Source organism: Melanaphis sacchari, unplaced genomic scaffold, assembly GCF_002803265.2.
Source record: "Melanaphis sacchari strain LSU unplaced genomic scaffold, SCAv2.0 Contig79_pilon_pilon, whole genome shotgun sequence".
Taxonomy (NCBI): domain Eukaryota; kingdom Metazoa; phylum Arthropoda; class Insecta; order Hemiptera; family Aphididae; genus Melanaphis; species Melanaphis sacchari.
In genome coordinates this window covers 1,512,565-1,537,478 of record NW_020271559.1, presented here as the reverse complement: position 1 = coordinate 1,537,478, position 24,914 = coordinate 1,512,565, and the positions used below count along the sequence as shown (strand labels likewise).

Here is a 24,914-nt window from a genome sequence, read left to right as displayed (position 1 = left end):
ATTTTATTTAAAGTTTATATTTTTATTTAATAGATACATAAATAGTTAATGTCAACTAATAGGTAAATAATAATATTATTGAAAATAAAATTTAAAGTATTTATAATTAAAATTTCGTTTTTTCACAATTATGCAGATTTTTATACTTTAACCCCTTACTGCATATTGTACCATATGTGGCACATACTGGTTTTTTATTATTTGTGTCTAAAATAATTGAAATATTCCAAAACTGCATGCATGGCCAGATTCGGCACGAAAAGGCATATAAAAACTATGTAAGGTGCTGCCCTCTAGGATTAAAATTGTGCTGGCAATTACGAATAATATCATGGATATAATCATTATCATGTTATCAGTTGTGTTGTTGATTTCAAACAATGATAAGTCATTTTTAAACGTACGAATTTCGTTCAAAAAAATATGATCTCATTCAAAATTTTACGCTCTATCCAACCATGGTAAGTACATTTATATACATCAAATATTTGTTTAGATACAATCAAATTTGTATTTGTGCCAAATTTGGGACATCATGCACTTATGATTTCACTTTTGTGTGCTTTATAAATTATGTTGTACCTAGTATTCGAAATATTCATACAGTTTATTTTCCATTATAGGTGAAAATTAATTCGATTTCTTTTTATTCACGTGTGCAAAGTATACCTGATAGCAGTTCAGACTCTGAATGGTCTGATGATGAAGATTTATATACTTTACTTTATATACTTTTACTATATACTTTTTATTATTTAATTTTAACCAAAGGAGGTTCTCATTAAGAATGTAATCAAAAAGACTGAAGAAAGTTCTTATAATTTCTATGTATTTTATTATTAATTAATTTTAAGTAAAGAAAATTTAAATTTATGTTATCAATTCAAAATACTGAAGATACTATTTATTTTATTTATAATTTATAATTATAATTTTTTACCAAAGGAGGTCTCTTGTTATTAATATTTCATATTTGTTCAATTTTGTTATAATCATAATAAATTATTAATAAACATTTAATATTATGTTCTTTATTTATAGCTGCTAACCACATTATTGTAGTTAAGTATTCCAAAAACTTTGTGATACATAAAGCATAAAAAAAAATGTTGGTAATGGTAAATAATTTACCTACCAAGTATGGCACAATTACAAATGTTTATAATCATTGATACTGCATGGTGTGCCAAATATGGCACTTCCAAAAATATTGATAAGTGACTATTATGCATGGTGTGCCAAATATGGCACTTACAAAAGTATTGATAAGTGACTATTATGCATGATGTGCCATATTTGGAACACAATAAACTTTACCTTATAACTTCCAAACTTTGAACTTGAAATTTTTTTTATTATTTTTCCCACAATCAGGGGAAAATTTTAATGAAGTAGATTTTTTTCCAGTCAAAAATAAAAAATCATGCAGAAAGGGGTTAATTGCACGTATTGAGTGTTGGCTGCACAAAAATCCGGTCTTTACTCATAACCTTATTGTTCCACAATTGTTTTCCAGTCAACTTATTTCAATAAAATAAGTTTATATATTTATTTTTATTTTGTTACCCTTTTGTAGTTTGTTCCACGTTATTCATTTTATAAAACATTTGAAACAATAGTTATGGTAGATTCATCAATTTTGACATTTTTACCTAAATCCATTTAATATATTCTGTGCTAATTTATTTGAATTATTTCTATGGACTTGTTTAGAGTGCGCATATGTGATATTACTTGAATTCAACATATTAATATGTGTGAACTGTGAAGTGCAAGAATCGTGAGCCTTAGTGCTGAAATATGACAAAATTTCTACTTTTTAAAATTGAGCTAAAATCTACATTTGAATCAGACAGAACATACCATACCAGACATCATAGTTGTGAATATGTTTTAATGCTACTTTTTCAACGATTTTTTTAAAATAAATACTTGATCTTATAAATCTTATGATTAATCTAAGTGATTTATATCACCGTTAAATATAGGTACCTTTAATCTTCATGAGACTCCTTTCTAAGCATTGTGTTATTTAAAAACTAAATAACTCATTAAAAATGGTACATGCATAATAATGTATAGAAATCTACTGTATCAGTGGATAGACATAGCAAAATAACAAACTTTTTGTTTGGTACTCACATTTAAAATTTTTTATTGCAATATTACTGATTAGATATAATAACATAAATAACAAATATTTATATATAAATTTAAATCTGTGACACTTTATTACCTAATGTAATAGAAAAATTTATCAGCTAAAAGTTAAAAGACGAATTATATTATTCACTCTCTAATTATCGACAAAAGAGAGATCAGTGCTCCAGAATTTTTGACATTTATAAATAATTCAACGTAATTCCTTTAAAGAATATAATACATATATTATAATAGTAAAAATCACATTTATAATTCATAATTCTAAAATGTAACATAACTATACATTACCATTTTTTTAAACATTAAACATAAAAAATTAGATTCTTAGTAACTATTTAACATTTCTGTTTTAATTTTAATAATTTCCTGGGTTTGCTTAAATTTTTTAACTAAATCTTTAAATTGTGGACCATCTACTAGTTCATATTTATCTTGTAGTTTCTGCAATTCCTCAAATTTAGCTAAATCTGATTCATATGTTTTTACTTTAGCATTATAGTATTTTTCCAATGAATCAAATAATTCTTTTGAGCAAGAAAATTTATTAATAATATCGCTCTGCAACTTACTAAAAAAAAAAATTAATTAATTTAAAATTACAATTTAAAATTTATTTCTTACCTTGAATTAGCTTTAAGAGCATCTACTTTTTTTGATAAATTTTGGGCTTCTAAAATATTGATATAGCTACTATCTAATAATGTAAGTATAGAATGTTGTATCTCTTTTTGATTACTTGTATATTTATTCAAAAGAGTCAACATATTATTTAGTTTATTTTTAATAGTATCTGGCATAACTGGTTCAGATTCAATTAACTTTAACAAATCTGTAAAAACAATAATAAAGGTATTAAGATTTTTTATATTTATAATATACCTAGGTTAAATAAATTACATACCTGCGGGAACAGAATCTTTTTCTTTTGTAATCAGAGCACACTCTTTTTTTATACAATCTTCAATGCATTTATCAAATTTATCTTTTTCTCCATCTGAAAACTCCTTTATTTTATAATGCGACTCATCGTCTTTAAAAAGTCTATAATGAGTAGTTATATCTGAGCACTTTTTTCTCAAAACATCATCCTCGATATGATTTAACGAGTTGACGAATATGCGTTGTTTAAGAGCTTCTAATTCATTAAACTTTATCTCGTTAATGGTTTCTTGTTTATCGTAAGATTTTTGTTCAGGAACATGATCTCCGCGGATCATTTTTTCGAATTTTTTCATTTTAAGAGACATATTATCAAAAATTAGTTTAAAATAATTATGTAGACTAAAAAATTGTCACACTAAAACAAATGTTTTATTTAAATAAACTCGCAGTATAAAATTTAAAAACTTGAAATTCTTAACAGCTAATGTAAGTGATAGAAAATTGAAATTCAAAATTTTAAATCGTTTATTTATTTTTACAAAATTTAAAGATAAATAATTGATAATATAACAACAATTTATGTATGCTTGGCGCTTGCTAAATACAAAGCTATCTCAGATCTTTATGCTTTTATCCATGAAGTACAATAATATTATTATTATCATAATATCATGATTCATTCCAAGATCTTAGTAATATATTTTCTTTTTGTGTAGATCATTGTAAATATAAAATAATACTTTATGGTGTATAATGTATATATTGAATGGCATACTGAATTCTTAATTTTTAATATTTTTATCATTGGTAGTTGGTAGTGTTGATGTACGGTGTGTTGTCTGTGTTGGCGAGTGGGTTGTAAATTGAATATTGTAAATTGTAATTACTAATATTTCGATCGTGGTCGTATGTGTTGAATTAAGAATAATCTTTATTCCCTATAATTTTTAACTTTAACTTTTATAATAAACCATTATTTCCGTTGAAAATATTGTAAGCAATTAAATCGATTATTTAATTTATATTTTTTACAGTTATATAATAGATTAAGCATTGTTATTGAAATATAAATGACTAATGTTTAAATAATAATGTGCTTTTCTGTTGTTTTTTTTTTTTTTAAGATCTTTTAAAATGGAGAACGTCTTAGAAAAACAATTATTGAAAGTTGCAGAAACAATTGAGCAAAAGCTTGATCAAGAAATACAGAAACTTGATGAGTTAGATTTAGATAGTATTGAAAATATAAGAGAACACCGCTTGCAACAAATGAAAAAAATGATCAAACAGAAAGAAGAGTGGTTGGCTAAAGTAAAATTATATCATGTATTATCTTTATTTTACTTTATTTGTAAAATGTGTTTCTCAGGGACATGGAGAATATGAAGAATTAAGTGACGAGAAAAGTTTCTTTGAAAAATCAAAACTAAGTCCAAACATGGTGTTACACTTTTATAAAGATGGATCGACTCGATGCAAAATAGTTGATCATCATTTAAAAATATTATGTGCACAACATCTGGAAACACGTTTTGTTAAACTAAATGTTACACGTTTTCCTTTTCTGACAGAACGCATGAAAATTCGAGTCATACCAACTATTGTGTCAATAGTTGATAGTATATCCAAAGACTTTATTGTTGGTTTTACCGAGTTGGGAAATTGTGATGATTTTTCAACTGAGATGTTGGAATGGCGTTTAGCACGTTCACAAGTTATTGATTACAAGGGTGACTTACTTAATCCACCAGATGTAGTCAAGAATAACCGAACAATGTTATTAGAGAAAAATAAAACAATAAGAAGTTATACTGGAGATGACTCAGATGGTCTAGATTCAGATTAATCTAGTGTGAAATATTAAGTTAATATACTAATCCTCTAATCAAATGATAAATTAATGTTTCCTAACACTTTTAAATTATAATTGTTAATGTTACTTAACCGCTTCTATAGAATATTTTATACATTCCTATGAGGTTTTTTATACATTAAATATAAAAGTAAAATTTTTATTTTATTCTTAATAAAATTTGAAATTATTTATTTTTCTAAGGTATTTCAAAATATTCATTTATAAGTTACTTTGTTCAGTATATACAAATAACAGTAATCATCTATCTTAAAAAATAACTTATTGAATAGCACAATGTACATTTATTTATGTATCTTTCATGTTCTTTTTTATTTTTACCTATATTTAAACCTTTTAAAAATACTTTCTAGGATATGTTAAAAAAAAAAAATCATACTAATTTAAAAGTTTATTTTCCAACTAAATATAACACACTGCCACATGAGTAAGATTAGTGTATTTTTTAGTAATGATTTTATTTTGTAATACTTAAATACTTAATGATTTTTCTATGTTTTCTAGATTATATTAAAACAAGTTAGAAGTATATAAGTTTATAACCGTCTTTAAATTAGTTTTTGTATTATAAATTTAAAAGTTTACTTGATTATTTTTTTATTATTAAAATATTTAATATATTACATTTTTTATTTCTTATTTGTTTTAAAAGTTAACTGAACTCTGCCCTTACTATTTATAATTTGGTTTTTATTCCTGGTTATTAATTTTATTTTTATTTTTTTATGTTATTAGAATTAACACCAATTTAAGATTTTTTAATAGTATATTATGTTTTTTTCAAGAATATAAATATAAAAGTAACAACATGATAATAGTTATTCAACTTAGGTCTAAACTGAGTTAGCTTGTGTGACAATGAAAATAAACATAACATCATTTGTTGCTGGATGAGAAACATGAAATGTATACTTCCAATTTTAATGGATTCAAACAGAAATATCTTGTTTAGATACAATTGCATTAATTGTCCAAATAAAACTTCTATGGATGCAAGAAATTAGATAATAATAAAAAAAAATCATTTAATGAGTATATTTTCAAATTAATAAATACATATTATCTTAATGATAGCCTTTAATAGCACCAATAATTATTGTATTGTTGATTTAAATGGTTGTTACTAAATTTACTATTTGTCAACTCAAAGGTTATTAAATACATTATCGAATTTATACAATTATGTAATTTTTAAGGTGATATGAATATGTAAAATACTGAAATAAAAAAAAAAAATAAAACTTACAACAACACAACCAGTGCCATAACTTTTACCTGGATAGCCAGGACAACGCCATGCTTTGGGAAAACGGTCTTTCGACTTTCTTACAATGTATGTAGCTCCTAATTAATATTTATAACTTGAAACTTATAATTTATGTATATGTATTGTCATGGATTGTCTTACATTTTATTTAAACTGGTAGTAACTCGAAAGGTACTCTGCAATAAAATAAATTTAAAATTATTTGTTTTATAAATAATAAAATTTCAGATAACCAGATCAATAGAATTATTTTAATATAAATTTTAAAAGTGCTTCAAAACAATTTAAACCATATCAATGTGCGGCAGTTCTTCCCTCCACAGATAACAGCCCGAACCAGTTATTCACCTGGAAGAAATGATCTTTTTAGTTTACAACGTTCACAACCATGATACAAAACGAATATAATCGTATTAAAATTTTAAATGCTAACCCCAAAAACAAGTTATCATAACTTTGTGCCGTGCCATTTATTGACGCTATAATATAAGTAAAACAATATCAAATAATAGTAATAATACAGTTGAGTGTTTACAAATTACTGAATTTCATAAAAGTTTTTATTTTTATAACGAATTATTTCGAAAAAGTAAAATGTATAAAGTTCCTCAAAAAGTACAGAAGGTTATGGTACAACCTATTAACCTTATCTTCCGACACTTGCAAAATCGTGCTAAAGTACAAGTAAGTTATTTAAATGTAGTGAATTAACATGTTACAATAGTGGCGTATTTACTATTTACGAGAGCAGATGAAAGATAAATTTGTCCTTTGGAAAAAAAGTTACCTTACGTCCCGGTACAATGAAACAAATTTTATAACTTAACTGTTGTCAGCAGAACTGATAAATGTTCTGATAAACCGTAAACAATTTATGTTGCTTTAAGTCAGTTATATTTATTCCTTACTTTACCTGATGATCACCTATCAAGTTTTCTTCAAGTATAAGATCTATTAAATGTGTATTTAATCATTGTCAATAATTTCACTATAAAGATTTTTATATTCTATTATGATTATATTGACATACTGTCATCTAACTATAATTTATTTGTTTAAATCAAGCTAGCATTTATGATGTGTGTATTTTTGTATAATGTTTCAACAACATTGTTTTGGTCCAATGAAAAGTCTTATGATCTAAAAGTCAGCAAGACCCAAATATAATTGTCAAAATTGAAAATAACTAATTTAATCAATAATAAACATGATTATATTTTTGTCTTAATGAGATATAAATTTATTTATAAGTTATAACAACCTAAATTTAAATATATATTACCTTTCCTTTATTTTCATCTTTCCATTTTGTTGATTCTACAACAATTAAAACATTAATGTTTTATTTTTCTTAATGAAAAATATAATTTGTTCAAAAACAAAGTTGTTTATTATTCAAAAATGTCCTGGTTTTTACCTAAAGTGTATTATAACACCTTAAGTAACGATCCTTTTTTTTTGTTTAATACATACTAAATTCAGTATTTTTTATATTGTTATATTTTCTAATGCTTTAAAATATTTTAATATCTACTCCCTTCAACAAATTGTAAATATTTAATGAAAATATTAAAGTTAATTATATATTTCTATTATAGGTGTGGCTTCAGGAAAAAATTCATTTAAGAATTGAAGGACATATCGTGGGTTTTGATGAATACATGAATTTGGTCTTGGATGAAGCTTGTGAAGTTAACACTAAAGTTGACTCACGCAAACCTGTTGGCCGCATATTATTGAAAGGAGAAAACATTACACTTATACAAAACATGACCCCATCTATCGGATAAAACAAAAACTGTCTGAAAAAAAATTTCCTTTATTTATCCTTTGTAATATAAATTTCTAATAAAATATCTAATACATCTGAAACAATGTATTAATTGTAATGATATTTATTTAGTATTCAAATAATCAGAAAAACTTCCAACTGATTTCTGCTAAATTTAATTTTGTGATATATATATTAATAAGTAATTGCTATATTTTTAGATTATGTAATTAATTTAGATATAGTTCTTTTTTATTCTCATTGATAGTCGGAACTAAGATTTTTTAAATAATCTAGGTTAAAAAAAAAAATTGGTATCAAAAATATACAGTAGGGTATTATTAATTATATATAGAACTGTAGTATTGCTGGATTGTAAAAAAAAATGATACTTAAAACATTTAAACAAAAATTGGGTTAAAATTTAAAAAAAAAATGTTGTTATACTTTTATTAATTTATGCATGTGGATATAATTTATGTTACCAACAAGTTATAATTGTTGTTTAAATTCCAAAATAGAATTAATAGATTAAATTTCATTGAATTGGTAAAGTGGTAATCCAAAAATAAAATTATATCTAGATGTGCTAAATATATGCTAGATAACTGAGGGTACCGAATGGATGCAATGCCAGAATATAATACAGTACCTGTACTGTACATGTAGAATATTTTTTAGAGTATATAAAAACATGTATTGAACGTTTGTAGTAAGTATTAGAATATCTATTAATTGCATGAATATGCAACTTAAAGTATTATTTTTTAAATTCACTAGAAATAGCTATGTTTTCAATTATGTAGCTATACCCATCTTTGAAAATAAATATTAATCATTTATTTAACAATGCAATTCTATATATTATGTATTTAATATACTTAATTTAGCATAAATCTAAATCTAATTGTCTCTACAGAAATTATTTGCGTTATATGCAAAATTGCCTTTGTAGTAATTCTTAAGAATTTTAGGACTTTGTCGATAAGTAATCAATCTGTTAATTCAATACCAGATGACGTAAATCTTAGTGAGATCGAGACTATTGGTGACCAATTTGCTTCTTTAACTATCCCACTTTTCCTCTGTACACAAAAACTTGATTTATTTCCATTGCCCAGGGATGGAAAAAATACTCATTAAACAGTATCACGATACTAGATCCTAGAATTTGGAGTATCAAGATACTAGATACTCGATACTTACATTTTAAGTATTTAGATATTTGATACTTGTTATATATAAAAAATTAGTCATAGGATTTTTTTTAAATCTTATTAATACATAATTAGAGAGGTTGTACAGGTATGTAAATATATTAATTAATTAATATAGACCACAAAATGTAATAACTTAATAAATAATAATAATACATAAGCAATAGGTAAAGCTAAGTCCTGTTCAACTTGTATTCTTGGTGTGTCACAGTCCATAGATATAACTAAATACGACTAATAGGTTGAAAAATAATTTCGTACAAGTTGTAGGCTACAGCCTACAGGAAATCACGTATAACTATTCAATTGTATTTGTATTCACAAAATAAATATTAACTATGATTTATTATAGTAAAAATCAGAATTTTCGATAATTTGTAATTAATAGGTACTACTATTAAATGCATTTTGGCTTTTACACATATTATAGTATTTGTCATGGTATAGTCAGTCAAGGTTAATAGAAATAGGTGAGTGAAGATAATCGTAAAAAATTAATTTTTCAAAATATCGCATTAATGTATCGCGATACGAGATACTTCATACTTCATATAATTGTATCGAGATACAAAATACAATTGTATATTTTAATATTTCTATCTAAGATACTGCCCAACCTTAGTAATGCCTAATCGGATGTTTTCATAAACCTACAATCATAGCCCATAGGCGTAGTTAGGGGAGGGGATTTGCTCCCCAGTTTTGAAAATAGCTCCCCCAAAATGCAGATGAGCCTTACACGAGTCAGTATATGTTTACCCTTAGGAAGGCTACAGCCCCCTTCAAAAGAAAAGAAAAAAATCTGATATATCTGATCAATTAAGAGTTGATGTCCCGAAGAAGTTTCTTAAATTACTTGACATTCGTATTCATAGATTTTATATCACCCTCACCATAAATCTAATTTCTCCAGGAATTCTCTACTTTTAAAAATGATGAACAATGAAAACTTACTTTAGTTTGAAGGCACACGTTTTATTTTGTACATTCCTAAAATTACTTGCATCATGTTTATTTTTATTATCAATTAATAGTTAATTACGTATAGACTTAACTACTTAAGCTAAACAACTGTTATTAAATTGTTTCTTTTGTTTTTATATTCTTTTACATATAACGCTAATTGTTATACTGTAAAAAATGAATTGACGTTAATTCTTATAAACTAAAACAAAAAAAATTAGGTAAGTAGGTACCATTTTGCTGTGCATTAGATATAGAGTGGGGGGAGACATTATTGTGTATTATGGGTATGTTAAATTTGAATTCATGGACATATAATTGTATACCAAAAAATATTCTGAGTGGAAACCATTCAAATGCCTACATTAATAAGTGATAATACCTATGTTTTATTGATACAACTGTAGCTATTTTAACTAATTTATTTTCGCACCTAGTACGATTAATATTACACAACACATTAATACATAATATTAATATTTAATAGTGGTGAACATTTAAATTTACAAATTATATTGAATAAAGAAAATTGATTTATCGGTGCGTTGATTTTATTTGATTTGAATAAAAAAAATGACTACCGTTTTAAAATCTATTAGTATATCTATTTTACCTTTTACATTTCCGAATGTAGGTTATTAAAGTAATTAATACGCAAATGTAAATGTATATTTTAAGAATAAGAGTAAAATATAATATTAAAAAATAAAAAGTTATCTCAAAAGTCAAAAACAATAATTACTCCATAATTAACGACATAATCTAATTAAATAATTACATTATAATAAATTATATTGTGTGTGACATAGTAACGTATAAAAATTTAAAAAACGAATCACTTATCATTCGCGCCCTGCAGTGGCGATTTTTTACGATTACATCAAAGGACAAGGACGTGAGGTACGGTGGATCCCAGTTTGTTTACACATCGGACTAAGATGTTCAAGATGATTACAAAATATTACAATATCTTATTGTCCGCGGTTTACTTGGCTTTATTAGGTACGTTAGCAGCAGCTGCCAGCTGCTACAGACAAGACAACTATTATAATCTATATTCTATAAACTTTGTCGGTACTTCGGTAAAAATCGCGGTCATTAACAGATAGATTGATAATGCATAAGTGATAATAACTATCATAAGTTTGAATTATCAATCAACTTCGAATAACATTTCGTATTCGTATCAATCGTATCTTACCATAATATCGCTACTATATCCTATGTAAACTGTTATGGTGCTAAACTTCTGTAGTTCTGTAATATTGTTATAGTCACTATTTATTTAGTATTTACTATTTAGTACTTCGGAAACATTGGGACTTGATAGTCGCTACTCGCTACTCGCTAGTCGGTGTGCGTAAATGGTACAACGCTGTCGTGCTGTTCCTTAAATAAATATTTCGTATTATACATTTATATTGCCGTTGACATAATGAATACGTCCACACAGTACAGTATGCGTTGGGATGACTTTTCATCCCATTTCACAAATGAATTTGTGTCTCTACGGAATGACGAACAATTCGTCGATGTCACATTATGTTGCGATGATCAGTTCATCAAAGCTCACAAAGTTATTTTATCAGCATGCAGTCCTTATTTTAAAAAAATACTCATGGTAAAATTTATGTTCATTTCGTACATACTGTTTTAATAATTGTTTTTAATTGAATTATAATTTTTTTTTTAATAATCATCATTATTAATACCCTTAGATGAATCCATCGAAACATGTCACGGTTATTATGCACAACGTGGAATATGAACTCATGAAAACTTTAGTTGACTTTATGTATTTAGGAGAAGTACTTGTAAATCAAAATAATGTTGATAGATTTTTTAAATTAGCCAAAACATTCAATATAAAAGGATTTCAAAATGGATTCAATAAAAATGAAGTTAGTATTTAAATATAAGTTTAAACAATATATAATAATTTCGTACTTTCAACTTGTGAAATTTCCAATCAATAAAATGATTCCTCTTATAATTCATTTTTTTTTTTTAACTCCCTCAATTCAGTAATAAAGGTGTAATATTAATGGTTAACATAAATTTACTTAATACATTTAAACAACGATAATACTATTAAATAAATGGTTCTATAATACTATTCAATATATAAAAAAATAAATATATTGTATTAATAAACAGTTATGCTGAATAATAAGTTGGTACGCAATCATTTTGTACAAACTATAACGTATTAGTAATTAATAAAAAAAAAATATTTAATTTTCTAAAACTTGTTTCAGAGTTCAATTTTACCTTCTTTGTGTGAAAATGTAGAACAAGATGTGCCAAAAAACGATGTTATTGATTCTATGGATAACCATGATGATGGTTTATTTGCTAATCAACTAGATCAACTCAATCAACTTGTGAATCCCAATGAAATAATTGTATGTTGTGTAATTAATTCAGAGTATAAAAAATACTTTTATTTATTTATTTTTTATTTTTTTGTGTTACAGAAACGAAGAAAAATAGAAACAAATTATTGGCAACAATCTACTGAAACAACGCCATCAACACAACCTGAAAAACAGAGGTGTCATTCTTTAGATCCACGGCCATGTCCAGAGTGTGGGCGTCAGTATAGTAGTTTATCTAACTTAAGGCAACACATTGAATTAATTCATAAACCTGGTTGTGTCGTTTGTCCTTTATGTGGTAAAACATTCAAAAATAAGCTTTACCTACGGCGGCATTTTATTAGTTTTCATGAAATGTTACCATCCAAAGTTCAAAATACATCTGATCCAAGTACACCTTATACTTCAACACCATTACATTATCAGTCTGATCAAAACCAACAGAGATTACAAATCAAAGAACAGTCTAATACCCAACAACTGAGTTCTACTTGTTTTGATCAAAGTATACATCCACGTTAAGTAAAGCTAAATGACAAATGTAATGTTACTTTTTCTAATAATTGTTGTTATTGTATTATTATTAAGTATTATCAAAGGCCACAGGTTAAAGCATCTAATTTTAAATTAAAAATATTAACTTTTTATGTGCAATTATATTAAATGTAAATACTTTATTCTTTATTAAAAAGTATGCTATTTTTTGTAGACACATGTTCAATGAGTTTATAGGGTCTTAATCTTCCAGAACATTTTCTATGATATGTTTTTTTTTGGTTTTTTTAAAGTATTTTAATACTTGGATTCTAAACCAATTATCTTTAGTTAAATTCTGGCTATGTGTCTGATTTCATGATCTCTTAATTAAGTATTATAAGATGCTATATATCTTCAATAGAAACCAAGAATTATATTTAGCCTATATCTAATATAATTTATAAAACCATTAAATATGGTGCTAATACTTGTTATCTAAATAGATTAAAATATTAAAAATCTTGTAATCTCATAGTCTAAACAGTTTAAAAACAAATGTATAAATGTTGTTTATTAGATAGGTACTCACTGTTATCTTCTGAAAATATATAATACTACTAATATATTTAAAATAACTAACAATATATCACATTTATAGTCCCTTTTTGGGTTACTAGACAAAACCTATTGATATAGCTTCTATATTTATAATTTATTATATGATATTAATTATTGTTTTATGATGACTTAAAATTTTTAAATTTATTCAAGTACTTATATGGAAATTATGAAACAAAAGTTTATTAATAAATTGCAATTAATTTTTCATAGTCAATAATTCAACTTTTTTATGTATTTTTATAATTTATGTATATGTTATGGATCAAAATTAATTTATATAACTCAAAATTGTCAACAAGTCCAGAAAAAATGATATATAATTTTGCAACTAATAAGATTTTTGAAAAACTAAAATGCAATCAATATTTTTTTCAGCTGTCTAATAATGACATTATTTCACAATAAATTTCCTAAATATAAAGTATGCAATCTTGATAAACTTTAAAATTTTATTATTATTATTATTATTATTATTATTATATTACTTTTTTTAATATAGTAACTTTATTTAACAATTTTTAAGAATTGCATATAGAACCAGAATATTTACAATATTGATTCTTATGTTTCACAAATACCATTCATTAAATCAAAATCTATTTTGGAAATGGATTTCCTTATAAAAATTATAGCATATTTAAATAATGCTTGTTTTTAATATCAAAATCAAATTAAACCTTACTAATATTTATTATTGACCTGCCTTCTAAATTTAATTTAATCATATATTAATACAAATACTATGACTTTTAGTAATATCAATAGCAAATTCAGAATTATAGTTGACTTAGGCCACATTTTACACTTAATCTGTAACATATACATATAAACTTTTCAAAATAAAATCAGTAACGGAGTGATTAACTGGTATGGAAGTGCAGCTCTGTTTCTGAAGCTTTGATCTTTTGGTCTACTTGGTGATCGAGAAGTTGTCATCAGACTATTGATATTCAGTACTGATTTCATTTTGATTTTTTTAAATAAATATTATTTATGCACCAAAATAAAACGTGTTGGAATTAATATTTGTCATATAATAAATTGTAAATTTATTTTGTATAATATTGTTGATTCATTTTACATTCAAATAGTTTTAATTATGTTATGTTGTATTTTTCTTTATTATTATATAATATGGTTAAAAAAATTAAATTTTTGAACCACTTTGTAGTAATTTATATAAGTTGTAAATAATATAGGTATACATTTGTATAAATATAATTAATACAATTAATAAATTAATGGTATATGAATTACTTTTTAAATTTATATGTACATTTTAAAATATTACAGTTTACTTTACTTTGATATAAATGAAATTAAGAAATGTATTGTATGTATTTACATTGTATTTATTTTATAAAATGATGGTGAACAAAAGAAAATCTTATTAACATTTTTATTTTCAAACAATCCATCATGGTATAAGTCATATATGATAATATATAATTCTTAAATTTACCACCATCATCATTAACAAACATAATCATCATCATCATCATCATCATCATTATAATCTCATCATAACACTGTGGTCCTTAATCACTTTTATAGAAAGAAATCCTTGAACCATAAAACAAGTTAATGATCCTCATACATATAGGTACGTAAATAACTAAAATATGGTTATATCTTATATTCTTATGTCCCTACTAGTAAATCAATTTTGATAATTTGACCATCAACATTTTCAAAAAAAAAAAGAAGATTTATTAGAACTCATTAAAAAAATGTAGCTATTACCATTTGAAAAATAAAAAAATATGTCCTTTAGTTTTCTCAAAATACCATATTAATATTATAATTAATACATAATCAATAAAAAAAAACCACGCATACCACATCATAAATATATGCTGTAATTCCAAAATGTAAGCAGTAGTCAGTAGATATCCAAAAATAAAATAAGTTTTGATTCAATTTAATTTAACAGATAACATATTATGTTTAAGTTTAAGTTTATTAGAAAAATTAACAATGTTTACCAGTTGTTATAGTTAATTGTTTTAATAAAATAATAATTTTTAGTACATAAAGCAATTAAATTTAAATAGTTAAATATTCTTGTTAAATATTTCATAAATAACTACAACTAACGTCATTTACAGATCAATATTTTTGATACAGACAATATTAAGAGAATAACCAATAAGACTAGGAACTAATATTAGCTCAAATTAGCAAAAATAAATCAATTTTAAAATTACATGACTAAAATGACTTCTTAAAATCTATGACATTTTGCAATTGTTTTACAATTTATGTTATTTAGTATTTTGAAGCACATAAAATAAATTTATAATTTAAATTATAGAACAATTTTACTTTAATTTATAGTTTGTTATGTCTTATGTATTAAAAATAAAATTAAAATATCTAATTTCTATATATATAAAAAAAAAAAAAATAACAATAATAAAAAAAAAAACATAAGAACACATAAGTAAAAAATTCTATATTATAACAGTCATGAGTTATTATTTAAGCATATTAAATAATATAATGACACACACATATATAAAAAAAAAAAAATTTGACAAGATTATTTTTTAATAAACCAAAATTAAATATTAAATGAATTACAGTAGACCTAAGAGTAGTTAATACTGAATTAGATCAACAAATTAATTTTAAAATAAATATTTGTAGATCTATAGTATATTTTTTCTATACATTACAAATTGTTAATTATTTTGTGATGTAAAAAAATGGTTGATATATTAATGTAATAAAAAAAGAAGATATAATTCAATTTGAACACTTAAAGATGGAGCGCATACATACAGTGATGTATGTCTGAATAAGATAAAATAAAATAATTTACTTATTCAAATTTAAATATTAGTCACTGAATAATAAAGCAATAACAATAGGCAAATTAATCAAATTCAAAATAATTTTAATTATATTTTTAGAAAACATTTGAAACTGTTTTGTATAAGTTAGGTTTGATTAATTGACATCAGAATTTAATTTTTATACGTATTGACTGCTCTTATAGCACAACATAATATTAATGCCAAAACTAAACCAAAAAATTCAACTGAACCAATCGCCACCAATAATACAAGGAATATAATCATACTCTTCCGTGAAGTATACAATAATTTCTCAGTGCATCCCTGAAAATAATAAATTATTTTTCAAACAAGTCACAATTTAGGCATATTTTCTATTAAGTGATAGTAAATAGTTATGTAAGAAGAAACTGTTTAATGTAATAAGTATTTAATTTAATAAAATGTTATCTCTCATAATTTAAAAATGAAAGGAAATATTATAAAATTATTTTTATAGTTAGTATCAATTAACCTGCAAGTTTAAATACTTAAAAAAAATTAAATTAAATTTATGAACTTACCATGTTATGTACTATAGAAAATATCTACTAATATGTTTTCGCTTATTTCTATACAAAAATTAAATCAATAAATTTATTTAATCATACCTCAGAATATATTAATTCAGATATTGGTCCTGAAGCTACAGCTGTTAAAGCTTCTGAACATTGTTTAGGGTCACCTTTACAACAAGAAGCAGGAATTTTAAATGATTGTTCTGGAGAACTTATTGCAAGCCCTAGACTTTCAGTCTGTGGATTATTATATTTGCTCCCAGCCCAATCAGATGGACCTGATGCACCACAACATTCAAACTATAACATAAATTTGCAATTTTAATAAATATATGATTAGCTTAAGACAAAAAATTAAATATATCACATATATTATGCAAAGTTAAACATATTATATTAAATACATTCATACTCTTTACACATATCATACATGTTTAATAAATTATTATTCTACAACAGGCATAATTAAATAATGTTACTATTGTTTATATTCCAATAAAAAATATATTGTTTCATATCTATTTAATTCATAATTTTATTATTCAGAGTGAAGAGATAAATTAAATTTATTTACAATAATGGGATATTTTATCTCTTTAATACCCAATACCTATCATTGTATTTTGAAGCAGTCAAAATGCTTCAAACATAAACATTGAGGATAGTTTTAAGTAAATAATGTTTTAGATATTGTTGGTTCTTTGGGGGTCCAAAGTTTAAAAGACGTTAAAATTTTAGTAACTTTGAAAAACTAAAATATTTATGTAATACTAGTTTTTGATTAAATCTATTAACATTTTTAATAAAATTATAATATAAAAATAAATATTTATGGATTTAAACAGGACAACTTGAAATTTTCACTTAAAAATTATATTACCATTCTAGACATATAATTTTCAAAGTATTTTGGTTTTTACTTTTAGCTACTGATAGAAAATTTAATATTGTAACTTTTTTTCAATACATTTCGATAAAAACTATTAAATTGATTAAAATGTTTATAAATTTAATATAAAATTCCTCAAAAGTTGTTCCTAGAACAATTTAAAAATATTAAAATAAATATTATGTGTTATTATTATTATTTTTTTTTTTTTATAAGCATTTAAGTTCAAATCTTGCAGAAATTGGATAAATACTTTAATGAAAAATAATAATTTTATTTATTTTTTCTGTAGTAACTGTTTAGTTATTATCTATACACAAAGAAACTTTTAAAATATTTTAACATTGAATTCTAGCTAAGTATACCAAAATCCTATCTATACAAATCGTACATTGGTATTGATGTATAATTTTTAAGTTAATAACTATATAATATTTTCAATGTTTTTGGAAAAAAATAGTTCAATACTATGTTACTAATAATATAAATAAATCATAAAATATTTTTAAAAACACTATAACTAAGTATATTAACTAATATACCATATCTGTTAATCAGTAAAAAGTGACGCGTCAAAAAAATGTAACGAGGTGTTGTTGATCTTTTTGACCAATTTATAAGAAGTAATTCTATATTGCTGATAAGTTTATTAACTTATTTCTAAAGATATCATAAGATTATTATTCTTTAAAACTATACTATAATAAAAATATCCTAAAGTGTAAAGACCATCCCCAAAGCTAAACTTCTTTCCTTACCAGCTCATAAACAATACATATCAAAATAAATAAATATGCAACCAATTTTATAGAAAAAAATAAAAATATTTTTTTTGTAAGTAATAATTTTCATCTGAATCCAATTGGATTTTATGTGCACATAACTAATAATTGAGAGTATCTAACACAAAATGTAAAATAATAAATTTAATTTATCTAAAATCACATAAATGTGTTATAGACGTTATAGTGTACATATACGATAGGTATGGAAAATGTTCAAGACATTGAATAATTCACTATTTAATAATATATCCAATGTATCAACAAAACTTTTCCCCAATAAAGAATAGCTTTCAGTATGTAATAATTTATGTTATCATTGAATTCAAATTTAACATGTTTACTACAATGAAATAACATACTTGACACCTATTAAACAGCAAAGCAACTCTACAAGTTATAAACAAATTCAAAATTGTTATTATCAGCCTAGAAGCTCAGGATTAATTTTAAAAGAAAAAAAATATAAACATTAGTTATTAAATAATTAATACTTACACCACTTTGGATAGCATCAAATGTTTCTGTGCGGCCTTCAATTGAGCCATACTCTGATTGAACAGTTGTTTTAACAGTATATCGAACTAATTCTACTAATTTATCATTATTTGCATACATCCAAACAGCAGCTGATATTTGAGCTACAAGAACAGCTAGTAATAGACAGAAATACTAAAACAAAAAAAAAATACAATTTAAGTTTTTAAACAAAATTTATAATCAATTAACATTTTTTTTAAATATATTACAAGAACGAGTGAACATTGAGATTCACTTATTGCAGCTGCACAACCAAGAAATCCAACGATTAGAAGTAATGTTCCAACGAATAGAATAAGATATACACCTGTATAGTAACTGGCCTCATCTTGTACCATACTTAAAGAAAATGTTGGATCTACCCACATCCATACTGCAAGTAGCATTAACAATAGGCCACAAGACTGAAATGAAATAATATAAAATATGAATAATTAAACATTTTTAAAAAGAAATTTTATAAATATGCAAAATAATTTTATTAATGTTCAACACTAATTTAATCCATTTTTATTTAAAAAAAATATTTTTTCATAGTATATTTTAACCAAAGTCTGCTGTCCGATACCATATTTTCTACAGCCTTGGTTAGAATCTACTAGTATAATTTCAAAGGTCTATGACATAATAGACTGATTTTATTAAAGTATATCTAAGACAAAGCATAAGAGCTGGCTGGTAATAAATATACTATAAAATATATTTAAAATGTAATGTAAATAGAATTGTTGACAATATTTTTAAATATCAAAAAATTAAAAGGTTAGGTAAGTGCTATTATTAACTACATAAGTTCCTAAAATTCCTCTAAGCGCCACTAAATTATTATGTCATCTAAATAACCTAAACAACTATTTCATATCATCAAATTATTACAATATTATTTTACTGAATTAGTAGCACTCCAAAATCATAATATCAGACAATCTAGTTCCATTACAAAGCTTATAAACTAGTATTAAAATAGAAGTATGTTACATACAAATTAAATTCATTTTTAGATAATAAAAATTTTAAACATAATAATATAAGATATATATAAATCATTCATAAACGTCTTCTTTCAAAATGTCTTGTATTATGTTATATCAAATTATTTACACACTAAATCAACAAAAACTTATAGAATGTACAATTATTATCATAACCATTCATTATTGTAGAAGACTTACACTTATAAATAATAATAGAGTTGCTGTCAAATATCAAAAAGAAGAAAAAGCAACAGCTGTGATTTACATATGATATAATTTTTATATTTAAAAAAAAAATTGGTACCTATATCACTGAAATATTATTTCTTTTAGCAAAATATTTAACATTTTATGATTTTTACTTGATTTAATTAAATAGTTTAGCTATTAAATAAAAATACAGTGAGGAGTTAAGTTATTTTGATATTGAGTCAATACATGTTACTTTAACATTTTTTTTTAAATCATTGATAAAAATATACAACAATGTCATCATTTTTCTGCTATTTTCAACTTTAAAAGCTTAAAAAATAAAAGAGCTCACCTATCCTTTGATATGTGTAAATGGACATTTAAAAACAATAAAATAAATTAATGGTTAATATAAGTATAAAATAAATATTCAAAAATGTATGGATGAATCTATATTCATTACTAATCAGTATACAAAACAACTTTTAAACCTACTATAAAACGTGATAAAGAAAAAAAACAAAACAAAATAAAATAATCTAGTCAAACGATTCCGTAAACGGAACAAAGAAAACAAATTTTCGGGCTGGCATTACAATAACTTTGATACTATAACCTTACAGTCACGACGTATTGCGAGACTGGCGGACAGCGTCCATTATCGTGTCCGACATGACTGTCAAATATCTAGATACTACGACGATCGGTACTTACCAAATACAAGATATTTAGGAGGGTAACTACGTGTTTCATAAACGCATAGCAGCCTGTCAACGCCATCTCAGCCGTTCAAATAATATCGTTCACAACTCAAAACTAAAATAACAAACAACAACAACGAAGTTTAACTTGTTGGAGTCTCCGTTGACAGCTTTGAGCATTCGAGCTTCCCATATATGGTCATGCGTCGATTGTGTCGTCAGAGTTCACTATTCACTGTTAACTCGTTAAACTGCCTATGGGCTATGGCCTATCTACAATTTACTATTTAGTTCTATCACAGAAATCTGTGGTTCTTTAGTATCTTATCTTATCGGACTATTCACTAACAATAATAATAATAAATAACAATAATAATAATAATAATAATATTAACATGATCCTGATCATCAACCTTTAATGATATTAGGGGGATGGTAGAGATGCAAACATGATGTAACCACTAACCACGGTTATTTGAGACATAAAGATTAGAGATAAGTGTCGAAATTCTCATTATAATCATTTATTTTCTAAGGATAAATCATGCTTTTGAAATTTGAATATTAAATCGCTTATTCTATTAAACAACCACTACTACGTATTGCAATGTTGTCTTAAAATTTAAATTGAATGAGTGGGCAAGTAGGTAACCGCTCTGGTATTGAGTATGTATCAAATCAACCGTACGTTGTTATTGAGTAAAATACTGTAATGCGGGTGTGTGTTAAATTTAAACTTGACGCAAAATCATTGCATAGATACGAAAATCGATAATTTATTAATAATAATAAGTCCATATTGATTTATTGTACAGAAATTTATGAGAAGTAAGTTTGTGATTTTTGTGGTTTAAATAATCATTACCTAATTAGAATAAATCTAAATATCATTAATTAAAAAAAATATACATAACTATCAACATAGAAGTTTCCTGCAAATAGTATTTTCGAATTATGAATTTACGAAAAATTTACTAAAATCATTATTCTCTGTTTAAATACCTAATTTCAAACGTCTATAAGAAGAATTATTATTTTTGCATATTTTTTTAGATTCTTAGGTTCCAGTATGAATTATTTTTGAGAAATGCTTGTTTACCAAAAAAAAAAAAAAACTATCATACATAAATTGTAAATAAATTAATTAAAATTTATAATATCATTAAATACTATTTAAAGAGACAAAATATTTTTAAAATAATTTGAGTCTTTACAAGGTTGTGATAAAAAGAACAAAATTATTTTATTTTTTTTAAGCTGTTATGCATAAAAATTCCTATTTATCTAACTTTTTATCTTTTCTTCTTCTTGAGTACTTTGAATTGTTTAATTTTTACGTCTTTAAGTACCAACTAGATCTAATTTTCTACGAGAAAAAATTTGTTTAGAAGTTGAAAAACCAAAAATCGAAATATGTTAAGTGAAAAAAGAACCAATGAAAAAAAATACTAAAAAATCCATGAATTAAAAGCTGTGTAATATGGCTAACACTTTCATAGATTATAATATTTGAAATTGAAATGAATCGATTATTTTGACGATTTACTAAAAAGATATTTATTTATATTTTATTATTATTATTGAATATATTATCTATTATTTCTACATTTATATATTAATTCGTATTTTAAATAAATTCATAAATATTGATTCAATATTATATAGTTAAACATGATAGGTAATTAAAAAAATATATCATTAGAATACAATAGTAAAACTATTTTAGTTGGTACTGAAAATATTGAATATTCTTATGGTTACATAATACAGAAATCGTAATAATTGAATTTTTAATTTTATGAAATATGATGATCTAAGCTTTAGATTCTAAGATGTAATGTATAGTGTATAGTTTATTTTATTCCTTCCACCGCCGCCATCGTGAAATTTGTACGGATCAATCTCAGCTTGGCGGACTACAGTTTGCAGCACTGTAGTTGTTAGTTTCCGATTTATGATAAGTACGGGTGCGAAGTTGCGAAGATGACAATAACAACCTTGGGTCATTTCCAAGTCTCATAACTTTTGTTGAGGAAAAACGGCAGTGATTTTAATAGATACAGTACGACAAAAGGATTGCGTAAAATGAACTTTTGTAGTTGACAGTGTAGTCAGTAGTCACTGTTGCCGTTGTATTTGTAATTTTTCACTGATTATCGATTATTCACTTAAGTTCGTTTGTGCGTAAAAGTCTATCAACAATGTCTACGCCAGCTAGGAGAAGATTGATGAGAGATTTCAAAAGGTAAAAATTTGTTATTTACCACATCATCGGACAACTAAAAATAATCTCATTGTTTGCACATCATGTTCCTATTTGTTACTAAAACCTAATGATATTAGATTGCAGGAAGATCCACCAACGGGTGTGAGTGGAGCACCTACAGACAATAATATTATGATTTGGAATGCAGTTATATTTGGGTAAAGCTATAAATTTATGTTTGCTGTAATGTTGACAAAAAAACAAAAATTCTACAGTTTAAAATTTTTCTAGGCCACATGATACACCATTTGAAGATGGTACATTTAAATTAACTATTGAGTTCACTGAAGAGTATCCAAATAAAGCACCAACAGTAAGATTTGTATCAAAAATGTTTCATCCAAATGTATATGCAGATGGTGGTATATGCCTAGATATATTACAAAATAGATGGAGCCCTACATATGATGTTTCTGCCATACTAACTTCAATCCAAGTACTTATTAAAAAATAATAATTCATTCTTTATTTAAAATAAGTACATCTACTTTACTGGGCTCCTTCATTTATAATAGATTAATGACTATGAATAAACTGTTTCTAATCCTAAAATTTACTCAAACTCCATACTATTGCTTGTGTATTATAGTTATTACTTTCATAGTAAAGATAAAAAATAGCATAATTTATTTAACAATAATTCATTAATTAAAAATTATTTTTAATCTCCCTGAACATCAATATTATTTTAGTTTGCAATAAGTATTTCTTATCCCTTTTTTGTTAATTGTTCTTATTAATAATTTTAATTCATTAGCCTTTATTTCGATTAGAAGGTGTCTAATAAAGTAGATATTTATTATTTTATCAGATTTTTTAATTTAATATCATTATTTTTATTATTTAGTCATTACTTAGTGATCCGAATCCAAATTCACCAGCTAATTCAATGGCCGCTCAGTTATACAAGGAGAATCGACGTGAATATGAAAAGAGAGTGAAGGCTTGTGTTGAACAGAGTTTCATTGATTAATTTTTTTTTTTTTCAAAGTGCTTACATTTTCATCTTTAGTATTTATCAAATATTAAGAAAAATAAATAATGATATGTTTATGTAAAACATGTATTTACATTTCCAAAATTCAATATTTTTATTTTATGAATTTAATTTTTCTTTTATTTGGTAAACCATTGTTATATTTTTTGGCTTAAAACTAACATTATAAATATATAATATAATTTAATAATAAATGTTTGAAATGATTAAATCAATTAGAAACATTTAATAAATTGAGCGAAATTATTAGTTACATTATTCTACATACCGATATCTAGTCTCGATAGAATTGTAAGTATAATTATGTACATATATATATTTCAGTGTTATTTACAATTATATTTTAGTTATTCACATTTTTTGTTAATTAAAAACCAATTCGCTAAGTGAAATATTAAAGTTATGATTATTAATACATAAATGGTCAGTGATCATATTGATTTTTAATTTTTAGAATTATTAACCGCATTTATTTGAATACTATCTGATATTCCAAAGTTTTGACAAAAAGTTGAAATGACATAACATAATTTGTAGTTTGGTTTAAATTTTTAAAAGAATTGCATATAATTTTTTAATATTAAATATTTTTTTTATTTTTTTTGT

At 24.3% G+C, this 24,914-nt stretch overlaps 6 protein-coding genes across 8 annotated transcripts; 4 read left to right on the top strand and 2 right to left on the bottom strand.

The window, feature by feature from the left end:
- The first annotated feature begins 387 nt into the window (after positions 1-387).
- LOC112601494 (thioredoxin domain-containing protein 9) lies at positions 388-4,975 on the top strand. 3 transcript variants are annotated; one of them, XM_025349150.1, is made up of 3 exons: positions 388-461; positions 4,170-4,356; positions 4,415-4,891. In XM_025349150.1, exons 2-3 carry the CDS (start codon positions 4,180-4,182, stop codon positions 4,889-4,891), a joined length of 654 nt encoding a protein of 217 aa, XP_025204935.1. In that variant the 5' UTR covers positions 388-461; positions 4,170-4,179. The 3 variants fall into 3 exon arrangements, with proteins under 3 accessions (XP_025204935.1, XP_025204933.1, XP_025204936.1); XM_025349148.1 differs by lacking the exon at positions 388-461 and adding an exon at positions 3,780-4,038; XM_025349151.1 differs by lacking the exon at positions 388-461 and having other exon boundaries at positions 4,180-4,356; positions 4,415-4,975.
- Positions 2,488-3,742, bottom strand: LOC112601493. Its single transcript, XM_025349147.1, has 3 exons — positions 3,065-3,742; positions 2,785-2,992; positions 2,488-2,731 (listed from the first exon to the last, which is right to left on the bottom strand). The coding sequence occupies exons 1-3, from the start codon at positions 3,408-3,410 to the stop codon at positions 2,488-2,490; spliced, it is 798 nt and encodes a 265-aa protein (XP_025204932.1). The 5' UTR covers positions 3,411-3,742.
- Positions 4,976-6,626: 1,651 nt separating the features above from the next.
- LOC112601513 (probable small nuclear ribonucleoprotein E) lies at positions 6,627-8,011 on the top strand. The gene is made up of 2 exons (XM_025349176.1): positions 6,627-6,869; positions 7,784-8,011. Exons 1-2 carry the CDS (start codon positions 6,780-6,782, stop codon positions 7,973-7,975), a joined length of 282 nt encoding a protein of 93 aa, XP_025204961.1. The 5' UTR covers positions 6,627-6,779; the 3' UTR covers positions 7,976-8,011.
- A 3,244-nt stretch (positions 8,012-11,255) lies between these two features.
- Positions 11,256-13,350, top strand: LOC112601515 (protein abrupt-like). Its single transcript, XM_025349179.1, has 4 exons — positions 11,256-11,757; positions 11,855-12,037; positions 12,395-12,541; positions 12,614-13,350. Exons 1-4 carry the CDS (start codon positions 11,572-11,574, stop codon positions 13,034-13,036), a joined length of 939 nt encoding a protein of 312 aa, XP_025204964.1. The 5' UTR covers positions 11,256-11,571; the 3' UTR covers positions 13,037-13,350.
- A 3,017-nt stretch (positions 13,351-16,367) lies between these two features.
- LOC112601540 (CD9 antigen-like) lies at positions 16,368-21,381 on the bottom strand. The gene is made up of 5 exons (XM_025349227.1): positions 21,059-21,381; positions 19,388-19,582; positions 19,137-19,310; positions 17,061-17,267; positions 16,368-16,734 (listed from the first exon to the last, which is right to left on the bottom strand). The coding sequence occupies exons 1-5, from the start codon at positions 21,122-21,124 to the stop codon at positions 16,582-16,584; spliced, it is 795 nt and encodes a 264-aa protein (XP_025205012.1). The 5' UTR covers positions 21,125-21,381; the 3' UTR covers positions 16,368-16,581.
- Positions 21,382-23,024: 1,643 nt separating this feature from the next.
- On the top strand, positions 23,025-24,398 carry LOC112601541 (ubiquitin-conjugating enzyme E2-17 kDa). The gene is made up of 4 exons (XM_025349228.1): positions 23,025-23,290; positions 23,389-23,469; positions 23,543-23,747; positions 24,159-24,398. The coding sequence occupies exons 1-4, from the start codon at positions 23,247-23,249 to the stop codon at positions 24,282-24,284; spliced, it is 456 nt and encodes a 151-aa protein (XP_025205013.1). The 5' UTR covers positions 23,025-23,246; the 3' UTR covers positions 24,285-24,398.
- Positions 24,399-24,914: the final 516 nt, after the last annotated feature.